This window comes from Mollisia scopiformis (genome assembly GCF_001500285.1).
Source record: "Mollisia scopiformis unplaced genomic scaffold LY89scaffold_11, whole genome shotgun sequence".
In the NCBI taxonomy this organism is placed as follows: Eukaryota; Fungi; Ascomycota; class Leotiomycetes; order Helotiales; family Mollisiaceae; genus Mollisia; species Mollisia scopiformis.
In genome coordinates this window covers 1076271-1090179 of record NW_017263591.1, presented here as the reverse complement: position 1 = coordinate 1090179, position 13909 = coordinate 1076271, and the positions used below count along the sequence as shown (strand labels likewise).

The 13909-nt window shown below is 48.2% G+C and overlaps 8 protein-coding genes across 8 annotated transcripts; 5 read left to right on the top strand and 3 right to left on the bottom strand.

Moving 5' to 3' along the window:
• Nucleotides 1-476: 476 nt before the first annotated feature.
• Nucleotides 477-1679, bottom strand: LY89DRAFT_733513 (uncharacterized protein; the record flags this gene model as incomplete). The annotated part of the gene is made up of 1 exon (XM_018219808.1): nt 477-1679. One exon carries the CDS (start codon nt 1677-1679, stop codon nt 477-479), a length of 1203 nt encoding a protein of 400 aa, XP_018072035.1.
• Nucleotides 1680-2443: 764 nt separating this feature from the next.
• LY89DRAFT_58940 (uncharacterized protein) lies at nt 2444-4928 on the bottom strand. Its single transcript, XM_018209531.1, has 3 exons — nt 3022-4928; nt 2754-2974; nt 2444-2703 (listed from the first exon to the last, which is right to left on the bottom strand). Exons 1-3 carry the CDS (start codon nt 4658-4660, stop codon nt 2638-2640), a joined length of 1926 nt encoding a protein of 641 aa, XP_018072034.1. The 5' UTR covers nt 4661-4928; the 3' UTR covers nt 2444-2637.
• A 1411-nt stretch (nt 4929-6339) lies between these two features.
• LY89DRAFT_58922 (uncharacterized protein) lies at nt 6340-7906 on the top strand. Its single transcript, XM_018209519.1, has 4 exons — nt 6340-7259; nt 7312-7386; nt 7445-7594; nt 7653-7906. The coding sequence occupies exons 1-4, from the start codon at nt 6678-6680 to the stop codon at nt 7728-7730; spliced, it is 885 nt and encodes a 294-aa protein (XP_018072033.1). The 5' UTR covers nt 6340-6677; the 3' UTR covers nt 7731-7906.
• Nucleotides 7651-7961, top strand: LY89DRAFT_684651 (uncharacterized protein; the record flags this gene model as incomplete). Its single annotated transcript, XM_018214923.1, has 1 exon — nt 7651-7961. A coding segment is annotated over exon 1 (169 nt), but the record flags the coding sequence as incomplete, so codon positions are not given.
• Nucleotides 7962-8338: 377 nt separating this feature from the next.
• Nucleotides 8339-9477, bottom strand: LY89DRAFT_58934 (thioredoxin-like protein). The gene is made up of 2 exons (XM_018209526.1): nt 9114-9477; nt 8339-9062 (listed from the first exon to the last, which is right to left on the bottom strand). The coding sequence occupies exons 1-2, from the start codon at nt 9177-9179 to the stop codon at nt 8418-8420; spliced, it is 711 nt and encodes a 236-aa protein (XP_018072031.1). The 5' UTR covers nt 9180-9477; the 3' UTR covers nt 8339-8417.
• LY89DRAFT_615876 (D-isomer-specific 2-hydroxyacid dehydrogenase-like protein) lies at nt 9354-10996 on the top strand (the record flags this gene model as incomplete). The annotated part of the gene is made up of 4 exons (XM_018210743.1): nt 9354-10137; nt 10189-10207; nt 10256-10861; nt 10906-10996. Coding segments are annotated over exons 1-4 (1077 nt in total), but the record flags the coding sequence as incomplete, so codon positions are not given.
• Nucleotides 10997-11047: 51 nt separating this feature from the next.
• On the top strand, nt 11048-11698 carry LY89DRAFT_58931 (uncharacterized protein). The gene has a single exon (XM_018209523.1). It carries the CDS (start codon nt 11231-11233, stop codon nt 11603-11605), a length of 375 nt encoding a protein of 124 aa, XP_018072029.1. The 5' UTR covers nt 11048-11230; the 3' UTR covers nt 11606-11698.
• On the top strand, nt 11543-13686 carry LY89DRAFT_718318 (FAD/NAD(P)-binding domain-containing protein). The gene is made up of 11 exons (XM_018218406.1): nt 11543-11980; nt 12037-12121; nt 12176-12216; nt 12263-12325; nt 12380-12508; nt 12557-12828; nt 12877-12935; nt 12987-13065; nt 13119-13221; nt 13269-13525; nt 13575-13686. Exons 1-11 carry the CDS (start codon nt 11885-11887, stop codon nt 13657-13659), a joined length of 1269 nt encoding a protein of 422 aa, XP_018072028.1. The 5' UTR covers nt 11543-11884; the 3' UTR covers nt 13660-13686.
• Nucleotides 13687-13909: the final 223 nt, after the last annotated feature.

Sequence of the window (13909 nt, the reverse complement as noted above, 5' to 3'; positions counted from 1 at the left end):
GCTCCCTGTTGTTGGATTTGAGAAGACGTTGAGATAGAGATTCAACGTAATCACGTGAAGTCACGTTCCTGCTACGCCTCACCTGCGGCCTCTATCGCTTACAAGTCTTTTCGGATCTCCTTTGTCTGTTTTGTGGGAGAGGAGGAACTTGTCTATTGGCATGTGAGTATTGTACATCTCCTGCGAATCTCCCTATCGTTCATTCCTCGGTCTTTCCATGTGTGTATTGGTTGCACAGCACTATGTTACATCAATGCAACGGCTTAGAGGAATCAGACCAAGGAGAGAAGCTTCTCGGCGGTACTTTGATAGTACCTAACTCCTAACTGTCTACAAGTAGTCATGGATTGTGAAAATCAACCTATTCGGCTTTGCGCCTGTTCCTTCGCTTGGTAGCTCAATATCTTCGATTACACATAACACGCCCTACTATTGAATCTTGTCTGTGCACCCTGGGTCTTTTGAATAAGCTGTATTCATATCCACCTTGGTTTTGTACTACTTCTGTTCCTTTTCGGACTGTTTTGGGGACTAAGCAACTCTAGCCCCGAGTCTCGGAATTGTAGCGGAGGGCCTCTTTGCCTGTCTTTCTTAGGCTTTGACGAAAGCACCATCTCTCCTCTATCAACCTTGACCAGCTCCCGGCTCATGGTAGCTTCTTTCTTATCTCTCTTCGACCTACGCCCATTCTCAATTTCCTTTAGCCTCCCTCCACTATCCTCCGCTCTCCGCCCCGCTTCTTTCGGCCTGTACAACGAAAGTCTCAATTCCCCCACATGTCCATCTCTATCCCTCTCTTCCCTCACCTCCTCCGACATCTCCATCCCCACCCCCGAATCAAACGACTCCTCCCTCTCATGCCCACACCTCCCGTCTCTCTCCCTCTCCCTCCCACCACCACCATACTCCTCCTCCCACTCCCCCTCTCCATCTCCATCCCCACCCACCCCCCCAATCCCCAACCCCAACCCCAACTCCCCCGCCCAAACCTCCAACCCCCCAACCACCTCCCCAACCTCAACCTCCTCAACAAACTCCTCCACCAAATCCGCCATCGCCAACATCTCCTCCGCCTCCTCCTGCAGGATAACCACCAACTCCGTCAAATCCTCCAACAACTCGTTCTCGGACGCCACCAACGCCTGCTGCGACATGATGCTATTCATGATCGATAACACGTCTGTGAGGAGTCCCGTGAGAGTTTGCGGTGCTTGGGAGGACGGCGTCGGTGGTTCGCTGAAGGGCGAGAGGTTTGGTGGGAGGAGGAGGGGGCGGGTGGGTGGTAGGGGGCGTGGTTTTGGTTTGTGGCGTTGGGTTGAGATGTGTAGTGGTGGTGGTGTCGGGGCTCGCGGTGGAGGAGGAGGTGGTGGGAGTGCTAACAACGGTGGTGGAATGAGTGGCCAATTTGGCTGTTGTGCTGCTGGGAGGCGAGAGGGCGACATTGTTTGTGTCGAGAGTATTATTCTTCGTTCCTGTTCTTCGGATGGGCTGCGGAAGAAGATGGGGACTTCTTCTTCTTCTTCTTCTTCGTCTGAGAAAGGCGTTGGTGAGAGCTGATACGACCAACGATTCCCCTCTCCTTCCTCTGCGAGAATGTCGCCCGAAGACGGCGAAGGCGGGAAGTGGTTTGCGTGTTTATGGCGGAATGGGTAGGCTTTGTTTGATTCGACTTTCCACATCTTGCTCTCCTCTCCCCTATCTAGCAACGAGCGTTTCCCGGAAATAATATAACTAGGTCTCGCATAAATCAACCAACAAACAAATAAATCCCCCTCTTAAACTTCCGAACAGACTTCTAGATCGGATCCCTTCTTCGTCACCTCTGCGTGTTGACATGTATCTATACTTTAACGCGCCCGCCCTCGGGGATTCATGCGCAGGAGGACGTCATTTCCTTTTCGTTGCTGGTTGCGGTTGTTGCAGAGATGGTATCCTTCTCTATAGGGCTGTTATGATAATGCGAGCCAGGGTAGAGGAGTAAGGGGTCTCGCTAAATTAGGGGTCTCTCCCTGTGATCCCGTGATATAGCGGGGTTCATCCTGGATGATAATCGCCAGCGCATGATCGTCGTCGTTGCGGATTGCGAGTTGGGTTGGGGGAAGACGTCATTGGGTATTAAGATATCGGGTGGCAGTTCTTGTTGTCCTGACTCGGTTGTCCTTGGCGAAGCAGAAAGGAAAAGGGGAGGGGACTCGTTGCGATTCGAGGAGCAGGAGGCTTTCGCTAGATTTTCGGGTTGTAGATCATAGGTAATTATTAATGGATATCATATATAGTACTGTACACCGCTCAAATTAACTCCAGGTATCAAACAATCAAATAATCCTCATACACCTCACCACCTTTCACTTTGACGATATCTTCTTTTCGTATGCCAACAGCCTTGCTTGCTCGCATCCAACCAAGCCAGAATACTAATCCTTCTAACCCCACTGCTAACATCAGAGGACTCAAGAGTAGCCACCCCAAGGCCATCCATACCGCTGTAGGAACGATACTTTGAGTCGCGCAGAGTGCCAATGCTGATAGATCTGTGAAACCGAAAAGTAAAGTGAGCAGACTTAGGAATAACATGAGTCCGATATTGATGTAATGTGCCAGCTTCAGGTTTTTCGCCGATGCGAATTCGAGAGATTCTCATTTGAGGATTAAAGTTGTGCCTGCTGCTATCAAGGTTTGCAAAAAGACGATGAGGCCGAGAATCTTAAAGGGTCAGCTATCGAGTTTACACGTTCAGTTGTGGGGATCCATACCTCGTGTGCGCTCGTGAAATGTTTCCCGCTACCTCTAAAACCTATTCCCATGGCGAAAACCAGGATCGATAGTGGAAGGATTGAGTATGCGAGATATTTTTGCCATTTAGAGGATGGCTCAGCAGGGTGACGTCTGTCGAATAGCGCGGCAAATCTGTCCGTGTTGATGAGTAGTAATAGAAGAGGTATCGCGACAAAGTAAGCTAGGATCGCAAAGATAACTTTGTAAGATTAGCAAAGATAGGTATACGTTGATAGAAGACCATACTATGTGCTGCTGCTACTCCAATGAAGCTCCCAATAGCCATCCCGTTGATAGAGACAGTAGTTATGCCCTTCGCGGGATTCACACTGTAAGTGTTACCTCCACTCCTGATGATGAAAACCTGATCTGGCAGATTCAATGTAGTATTGGATGTAGATGGTGATGTCCCCTTCGAAGTGAGAGCATTCAAACTGACTGTCTTGCTCTGAACTAGGCCTAAGAAGACGCCAACTAGACCACCCACACCTTCGCATGTAAGATCATCGATTCCAGTCTGCAGGAGAGGGTTGATAGTTGAAGCATTCAAGTTGGCAATTACCGAAGCTAGATCTGTAGCATTGGCCGATGCGGTGTCTCTCTTTCTCAGGTTGACTGACTTTTCGACATTTGATGGGCCAGCAAAGCTTCGCCTCCTGTTTGCTGCTTTGGACGAGGATTGCGCGAGGAGATCCTCCACAAGTTTGGCGCCTTCTGTTCCAAGGCCCCGTCCAAATCCAGTGGCGGCTCCACCTACAGAGTCGTTGAACGATGATGTGTCTGCTCCTATTAATTGCAAGCTAGATATCGTAGATCCGGCTCCAGAGATCATTCCCACAGCCAAACCCTCAGCCACCTTCGAAACATCAATACTCGAGAGTGAGAGACCGCCCGGAGCGCTTGAGTTTCCAGAAAACGAGCTGGTCACTTTTGAAAGTGTGCCGTTCTGAAGAAAGCTGGAGACAAGTCCTCTCGCAAAGTCCTGAGTAATTCCGGCAGTGTCTGTGGTAGGCGTCGAAGCGACGTCTGCCTGGAAACCCAGTCCAATGGCGGCTCCTTGACCCAACCCAGCACCGAGGCCAGCTCCAATTGCTGCAATATTGAAAGAAGAATTGCCTGCGCTGCCAATAACAGAACTACCCGTGGACATCAGGGAATTCAGCGAGGGTAGCTGTACCGCACTCAACAGAGAGCTTGACAGACCTTGGCCAAAGTTTCCTGCGATGCCACTGATCCCACTTGTATTGAATGCTGCAGAATCATTGGTCGAAGATGTGGAGGATAAATTTAGGCCAGATGCGGCTCCTCCGCCAAGACCCTGGGCAAGCGCAAGAACCGCTTCTCCGATTGTTCCAGTGCTTCCCAGGGAGGAAGAATTGAAGCTAAGCACGGACTTCATGGCGCTCGATGAGAAAATGGATGATGTCAATCCAGATCCGAGGTTTTGGGCAATGCCGTCGACTCCAGAAGGCACAGTTGTGTTGACCGGTCCGGTCATATTTAAGCCTGTCATCGCCCCATCCCCAAGACCGACGCCCAGGAATTTTGCGGGTGTCACAAGACTATCGACGATGCTGGTTCCATTGCCACCGCCTATCAGAGAGACAAGAGAATCTAAGATCGTGGATGTGTTTGGTAGGAGAGACGCAACTCCTTGCTCGATACTTGATCCAAGACCGCTGAGCAAATCTCCGAGTTGGCGTTCGAGGACAGCATTTCTAGTTTCGAGATGTGTGCTGCTATGAATCAGGTCCGCAGTCTGGTGTTGCGGGCCAAAGTAAGAAACGATGTTGTGTGAGACTAATCCTCCAAAAATACTGATGAGGAAAACAATAGTAAGAAATGACCATTGATGATGACGTGAAGCAAAAGGGCGAGAATCCATATTGATGACAGCTCAATGTCATGGAGAAATTGCACAAAGGATGAAGATAAATCAGAAGAACAAAAAGCTGATCAGACGATATTATAAGTGCTTGGCTTCATCGCAACCTCGCTGTGGAGACTTCTCCGCTGCAGCTCAGCTGTGGTTCTTCGCATCAAGCATTGGACACTTTTGAAAGGTTGCTAGTGGGCACATGCCATTCCTTGATCCTTGACTAAGGGCGTGAAGCAGTAAGAGCGTTCAGATCATCGAGCGTGACATAGCTCTGAAAGATCCGTGTGAACATCAAAGCAGTCGATCAAACCAATGGAAACATGGCTGAGCCATGCCCAATCATGTTGTCAGATCGGTAGATGCAGTAGTAGTGAAGATATGGGACTTCAAACCGCAGGGGCTACTCACGCTCCAGATTTCAGAGATCTCAGATGGAGTGACAGTTGCAATTGGGTGGAGACTTAGTGCGACTAGCATCCTCAAGACTCCAGACAAGAGCGGACGGTGTTTTGAAAGATGCCAAGTCGGCTACTCCCGAACGCTTCAGGAACAAGAATTAAACTTTACAACCCAGTGATGCGAAGCGCATGTGAAGTTGCTGGTTCGAATAGATGACATGGTTCGTTGGATCGCTGGAGACATCATCCAATCATTTTTCGGGGACGATGGTTCGTTGGTGATGTATCGTTTCTGCCGGGGTGGTGGAGGGGCGGCAGTGTCAGAAGGTCTTGAAACAACGTCAAAGTCTGAGGGAGAACAGGCGCTGACGACATGAGTGCTGAATTCCATCCGATGCGAACTAATCGCAAGGCTTTGTACATGTATTAATGTCGAGAACACTCATCCGTTGCCCAAATTCTGCTGTCAGGAAGTGAAGCTCGTGTTCGGTTTTGGACGGGATGTTCAGCCCCGTGTATGAGTATTGCCCAGCAGTAATTACTGTACATATCTCGCATATGATTGTGGTCTGAGCGAGTGGATAGAGTCGTTGGAGTCATGAAGGCCATTGATGATGATCAAGAGGAAAGCAAGAAAAAAACGCTCGAGTTCGGTGTGCTAGTGTGGAGGTGCATCTCCAGCTTCGTTGGTAGATCTCTCTGCTGTGTTGAAGCTGTGTTGAGGCGAGAAACAGTTGAGGAAGATCTTGATGGGATACGGTTCCTTCCGGACAGTGATTGACAGAGGGGCATTTTCCGGCTGACCAATCCTCTGCGCCACTCACCAGCGACTTTACAATACTTGCGCAGCTTCACCCTAGAAACACTACCGGTGAAAAGACATGAAATAAACCTGACAACAAAACAGAATACCACACAATACCGCTGGCGCTCAACAGTTATCGACATCTATATTACTGTTTGATGGAAAGGTCTTAAGCTGAGAAGGGAGAGGAGTTCCGTGCCAAGCTGGCACGATACTGCGCAAACCCAAACGCGGGTTTTTACAATTCCCCTGATAATACAGTTGGATGTGGAGCTATTTTTTTTTCAAAAGAAGCAGTTCATCTTTGTTACAAAGAAGGAAAACATGATCTCGAACCAAAACGCTGCTGGTCAGGCAGCTCTCGATGTGATGTGTCCAACTTTGGACATTTGCAGTCTCTTGTCAATGCTCATATACGGGTTTCTGTTGGATCTCTTCTACCAAACCAGACATTCCTCATCAATCTACAAATGAATGGCAGGGTTCAAGATTTTAGTGATCTCTGAGCTTGACTCTCTTCTACTTCCTCAAACCGACCTCTGGCGCGTTGGTATACTTCAAAATGGGTCTACCCTCGGCTCCAGTATTATTTCGTACAACATCATGTGCTTTCATCTCCTTCCACTACATTCTGTACACCTTGAATTCTTCCATGCAGATTCCACAGTAATCGCAAACACGTGATGACATTTCAAAACATCACCAGACAACCACCTGATCCTCCTGTATCTTCCACCCCTCACTTCCCCAGATAAATCAACACCGCTGATGTCTCATTTGCAATTCCAATCTTCTGTTCTCATATAAACTCCAAAAGCAAATGAGTTCATACTTTGGAAATTTCCAACCTGTTCAAAAATACAGCCAAACAATCCTATCCCAACTAAACACCTTCAACATAATGACACCCAGCGACCCCAAACCCCTCTCGCCCACCCAAATCCCCATATCCATCGATTCTCAGCTCACTCCAACAAAAGCCTACTACCTCCTCCACCACAAACACACAACCTCAGTCCTCTCCCTAACACCCCACCTCCCGACCCTCTACACCCCAACCGAAGGCCTCTCCCTCATCGCTGCCTCAAATCTCGCGACCTCGAGCGGAGAACCGTTTCCTCCTGTCTTATATACACTCAAGAAGGAAAATCTATTCGGCACCCATTTCACCGCAAAAGACGACAAGGGAATCGAGGTTGCCGAGTGGAAAAGTCCGATTTTGAGCCTACATATGGGAACGACGCAAATTACGTTCTTGCATCCAGACCAGCATTCCGATGAAAGTACATTGACGCCTATCCCGAGCGGGATGCAAATCGAAGCTACTCCTACGGTAGAACACCACGAGGTTAATGGGGAGATGGTGCAAGTGAGACCCGTAGGTGTGGGACGGCGGGCTGAAGTAAGCAGATTTCTTTCCTCGTTCAAAACGACGTTGAACTAAGATTGCTTAGGATTTCGTCAAAGATGGCATGAGATATATCTGGGAAGTAGAGAGACATAAACACGAGCATAAGAATCTCCACAAAGTACGATTCCCTTCCCCATCTCCTCCTCTCCCCTTGATCACTGACAGCCCCTACCTAGGTAATCCACGCCGAATCTCCAACGCCTTCAAAGATCCTGATAGCCAGCTTCGCGCAACCAAGCCCGCACTCCAAAGATGGGCTCCTGGTGCTGGATTCGAGAGAGTTGGATCCGTTGACGGGCATTTTGACTCTTTGTGCTATGCTTGAGGTGAGAGATAGCTTTGCTGTTTAGCGAAGAGAGGGTGGCTGATTCGTTTTGTCTGTAGTCTAGGATAGCGGAAGGCGATGGGGATGAGCAGTCGGTGGGGGAGAGGATGAGTAATGTGCCTGTTTTGATGATGTAGGAACGATTGGATGGGTTGGGGAAACAGAGATGCTGGGAGTTTATGGTGTGGAAGGGCGTTGGAGGATGAGATTTCTGCTGTAATGATAGCATGTGCTTGTATTAGCTATTTAATGATTATCAAGGGTATGATGTGCACTGGGTTCAAGCGTTGGAGACACTATAAAGCAGATGCATTGACATAATCTTACTGATATCAAGCGTTTGACGAGGAAAAAGGTATATCGTTATAGCTCTTACTGTTTATCGATCAAGACAATTGGCTTAATTTGGAGGAGCACCAATAATAAACTAACAGCCATTCTGTGGAGTACAGGAAGGGTCTTGATTGAGATAAACTGAAGTAAAAGTACATGCTCATTGACTTGATTCAGATACAGAAATTCATGCAAGATAGGGTATCTTTGAAAGTAAACAATAGTTGTACAAGGGAATATCCACGCAATCCCCAGCGCAACAGTCCCAAGGCCCCATATGAAACCAATCCCAGATCAATAATTTCAAATATTCTGGCTGATTTTAGAATGTGAACGCCACAATCTGAGAAGATCGATCCGTGTAGAGGTTCGACGTCTACCCAATGAAACAACAGAGCCGACAGATGGCAACTCTATGTTCTCACGTCCCCTCAGAAGGTAAAACTGTATCCAAGCACATGTTCAATCTGTAACCCGCCAGGGGCAAGATATTACCAAGAGCGTAGATCATAACCCTCTCCCTTATCGATCGCACTCTTCCAAGCTGGTCGAGCTAGTATCCTCATTCTCCAAGCATGTAAAGTCTTCCAGTCCTTCTCAAAATCAACGTATCCTCTCGCCGCAATCATATCCATGGGCCAACTAAGCATAAAATCTGCCCTTCCTGGCTCTTTGCCATTGAACCATTCCTGCTCACCCAATTCCTGCGTCAAGAACTCCATATCTTTCTTGAATTCCGCCGCAGAGAAGAAACTATCATACGACTTCTTGATCTTGCGAGTTATGTAGACAAATGGCCAGGGAGTATGTTTGGCTGCTAAATCGAATAAGAGTTCGGTGTCTGCCAGATCTAACAGACTTGTACCGGAGAAGGAGGTTAATGTCATGTCGCGGATCCAATCATTGGAAGCGAATTTCTTGGACGGATCGTAGGTTTCGAGGAGGTAGGTTGCGATCGTCATGCTCTCGGTCAGGACTTTGCCATCTGGGGTGATGAGGACGGGGGATCGGCCGAGAGGATGGACTTTCGAGAGTTCTGGGGGAGAACGTTTGTTCTCATCGCGCTTGTAGAGGACGAGGTTGTAGGGGATTGAAAGCTCTTCGAGGAGCCAAAGGATGCGTTGGGATTGCGAATGCTGGAATGGTGGTTAGCAGAAGGAAGAAGAGGGGTCGAGGCTGAGACGGACGTCGAGGTGGTGGAGAGTGGGCTTGCCGGGGTTGGAAACCTCAGCGTTGGTCTTTGTTTCTGCCATTGTGAGGTCCAATTTGCATCGAGCTTTGGTAGATGCTGTGAAGCATTTGGAGATCGGAGGGTAAGTTGGAAGTGAGGGTGATGCGTGAAACTCGAAGGATGGTCCAAGGTATCTCAGCCCAATAGGGAAGGCTGGAATGGTTTGAGATCCACCACGCCACCAGTTCGCCCATCGCTACCTAGGTACTTCTTCGCCGGTACGTAACGATACCTTCCTCGCTCTACCTCCTTCAGATGAAAAGCGATGAAAGTTCATTTGGGGATAAATGCGATGCGTATGAGACATCCAGGTGTAAGAATGAATAACCTTACCTGGAGACGAAAGAGTGGGAGGTGACAAGGATCCTGCGAGCTGCACGTATCGGCACCCCTCATCTCAGCAGCGACAACAACCTCTCATCTCAGCCATCAGACGCCTCGTCAGGTTACATGAGGAAAGAGACCACAAGTGCTCCGTTGCTACGCTGGCAAGAGAAAATTTCTTCCTACTTGCTATTGATAGCTTCACTACTACCATTGAAATAAATTCACTTACCTGAATACATCTGCACCTTTTGTCGTCTTAGATCTCAGATCTTACATCTCACCGCTCACGCAGATGAAGCATCATTTTATTCTTGCTCTAAAAACAAGAACGTTCATCATGGCAGCAAAACCCATCGTCCTCCATATCGGAGACCCAGTCAAATGGAATACGGAGTTCTACTCCACCTTTGCACAAGACTTTACCATCGTTCGTCCCTCACTTGAAGAGCGACAGCGAGAAGCATTCATGGAAGGCTTAAAACAGAAGAAGTGGGGTAATTTCTCTGCAGTCTTCAGACCTTTCTGGAATACCGGGGGCGAGATGGGGAGATGGGATAAAGAGCTCGTTCCACTGATCCCAGACTCATGCAAGATCTTTGCATCGGCTGGAGCGGGCTTTGATTGGGCCGATGTCGATATTCTGGCTGAGCGAGGTAAGTATTGTTTGGGTCTGTCGCATCATGCAAGGCTGATGTACGTCCCAGGTATCGTGTACTGCAACAGGTGAGTACAGCGCCGTTGTGGTGTAACTGACGTCTAATGGTGGCACAGCGCTGCTGCTTCCACCGAAGCTGTGGCAGACTTCGCTATATTCCTGATACTTGCTACCTTCCGAAATTTGACCTGGTGCACTACTGCTGCTCGAGGTTCGCCTGAAGAGTTTAAAGACTGTCACGAGAATGCTCCACCCCTCTCACACAATCCCCGAGGTCATGTCCTTGGTATCATTGGACTCGGTAAGATCGGATATGAGATTGCGCGTAAAGCGTACCTTGCCTTTGGGATGAGGATCAAGTACTTTGACGTAATCAGATCGTCATCCGCCAGAGAAGCAGAGGTCGAAGCCGAGTTCTGTCCAGACATTGATTCCGTACTGTCAGTCAGTGACTGCGTCGTTATCGCAACTCCCGCAAGTCCCGATGGCAAGAAGTTGATCGACAAAGAGAGACTTTCGAAAATGAAGATGGGTAGCAGATTCGTTAACATTGCTCGAGGAATGCTGGTAGATGATGAGGCAGTAGCGGATGCTGTCGAGGAAGGACGACTGGTTGGAGTTGGACTGGACGTCCACGAACACGAGCCTAATGTCAATGAAAGGCTTAAGAAGTTGAAGCAGGTCACCCTTACAACTCACAATGCTGGTGGAACCTTAGAAACGTGAGCTGGATGACAAAATAAAGACTTGGTACTGACCGAAACAGGCACATGGGTTTCGAAACTCTTGCTATGCGAAACATTGACGCCGTTTTGAAAGGAAAGGAACCCTTGACTCCGGTCAACCAGCACCTGATCGTCGTACCGGCATCCAAGCTCAATCTCTAAACCGTATCTCGAAATGCATCAAAAGAGCGGACAGATTGGGAATATAGCATTCTTAGATGAGAACAGTCACCTGGTGGAGCATGGCTCTAGATCACATCTATACAGAGGGACACAGTACAGTACCTTAAGAAGCGATGGAATTTATCAGCGGAAGTGCCGCTCATAGAGTAGGCGATCTCCACCTTATTTCTGCCAGATATTTCAATGCATATGCGTTCTATCTACTTCACTATTTCTACTGCTTGCGCTCATTGGTGCTTCTCGTTGAATTCCTTCGTAAATATCGCCCTCTCTCCGTACCCAACCAGTTCTCTAGTAGAAGACTTTCTCCGGACCAATCCCTGCGAATGTTGCGCCATTCCCCCAATCCGGAAAAAAGAAAGCTTATTCCACCTTGATTTTCCTCCCAACTCCTGCAGTGCTTACGAAGTCCAAACTCAGCCTCACCTCGCCACCCAAACCTGCCCCAAATTATTACCTTTCTTGCACAACTCCCCGAAAAAGCAAATAAATACACCATTTCGCACCAATTATATCGCTAAAGCCCTGCATGGAACTGGAGTAAGCAACCTGCAGTGAATCCCCGAGTACCGGGCCAGCCACCTTATCGTCCTCGGGACGATTTGGCGATGGGGATTGGTCGTCACGGAGTCTTAGTTAGGATAGCTTCCTATTTAGGGACCCCAATGTCTGGGACGGGGACCTGCTTTATCAGCCGCAGGATCGAAGTTGTGGGGGAAGGTGCTGAGGTAAGGGGCTTCGGTGCTAGGAAGGAGGATGGGGTAGGGCTGAGTACGATGTTGAGGTTGGTGTATATAAAGAGCAAATGGTGAGTGTGAAAAGTCGGGAACACGAGTAATGGCGTTGAGAGAATTGAATATCATCATTGTTGGTGCGGGGATTGCTGGGCTGGGAGCTGCGGTTGTGTTGTGTAGGGCGGGGCATAACGTTACAGTATTTAACTTTCTCCCACCTCTCCATTGGGATTTATGCTGATAGCTGAGACCTAGATTGTAGAGAAGTCACAGTTCAAACAAGAGGCTGGGTTTATGATCATTCTGGGATGGAACGCTACGAAGGTGCTGGAATCTATGGGTACGCTCGTTACCCTTATTGCAATGTTCACCAGGAAGACTGATCCAATGCCAGATTTTGACTTCCAGAAAGGAAGAGGCTCGGATTCTGAATTTGTAAGCAGGCTTTCAAATTCCCATCCTTCATTCTAACCGGATTCAGATCCGGACATTCAACGGGACAACACTTTCTAAAGGCGCAGCAATCAATATCAAAACTCCAGGTGTAAGTGCTCTCCCATTTCTTCTGCAAGACCAGCAATCAATAACGATAAGCTAGCACGAGAATTCGCAATGTAAAACTTTCTACAGACCAGATCTCCACAACGAGTTGAAGCGTCTAGCACTATATCCCCGACCTGGGGCCAAGATCCCAAAGTTATTGCTTGGGAAGAAAGTTGTTGGTGTTGTGAGTTTCCTTCTCACTCTCCTCGAATAATGCTGATAAAAGAGATAGGACATTGAAACCGCAACCATCACGCTCGAGAACGGCGAAATACTCAGTGGAGATTTAATCGTCGGCGCAGATGGAGAGAGATCCATCGTCAAAGCTGCATTTGGCGACTCAAATCCTCTCCGCAAAGCCAAGTATAGGATCTTTAGATCGCTGGTTCCTACTGAGAATATTCTGGGAGATGAGAAGACAGCAGAGTTGTTAGGGGCTACGAGGGGAAACTTCTGTATGTTTTTGCAGGGGAACAGGACTATGTTTTGGTTCGAGGGGAGGAAGTGAGTTTCTTTTCATGCACGATGAGGAGTAGAGCTGATTGGCTGTAGTGGGCTACTTCAAGATCTTGAGGCGGGATATGTTCCTGGCGAGGCTGATGGACCGCTTGGTTTGTGTTTCCCGTCTAGTCTCCGCGTAATATCGAGTTAACGCGAAACAGAAACACATCCCAAGAAAGCGAAGCAGAAGATGCTTGAAAAGTTCGCGGATTATCATCCGAGTATCGTTGAATCTTTAAGGTTTGTCTCAAACCTACGTTGAGTTATGCGAACTCGTTCTGATGAAAATACAGAAAAACAGAGCACGTCTCAGAATGGGAAGTTAACTATTTCTCACGCCCACATCATTACTTGTTCAAAGGCAAAGCATTGGTCATCGGAGACGCTGCACATTCGGTTTGTCCCCAATTCCCATACTCAAGGAAAGTAGTTGACAGAAACAGATGTTCCCAACAACAGGTCAAGGCGGCTCGCAAACGTTCGAAGATATTGGTGCTCTCTCAGTCCTCTTCTCTTCAGTTTCCCCTCAAACGTCAATCGAGCAACGATTGAAGCTTTTCGAGAAAGTGAGGATGGAAAGGATTGCGTTAGTGATGAGTATGAGTAGGTGCATTTTCGGGAAAGAAGAGGAATTTGTAAGAAGTAGACCTTGGTTGTGGGGTAATGGGATGGAGAGTGGGGAGAAACATACGAGGTTTCTGTGAGTATTGAATAGGCCTCGGGTATAAGTGTGCTAACGAGTGGATTAGATTTGATTATGATGTTCTTGAGGATAGTAGAAGGGCGTTCGAGGATGAGATACGGGGTATGGAGGGCGTGAAAGCAAGGCTGTAAGATGAATCTTGGAGGATGAGTAGGAACGCACACGTATATACCTTGCGTTTGTAAACATACTTATTTGCATACTGAGTCGTTGACTATCTATCGCCCACGGTTTCCTCGCACAGCCTAACCCTCACTAAACGCCCACTAAGGGAGGAGGTCACACTGCCTAAAACGACCGCTTGAAAAGTCAGGCAAGCTTACGAACATGGGGACAAAAGTCCGTGCGTTCAGGCTGTAGAACCTCGAAATTAAAACTCTT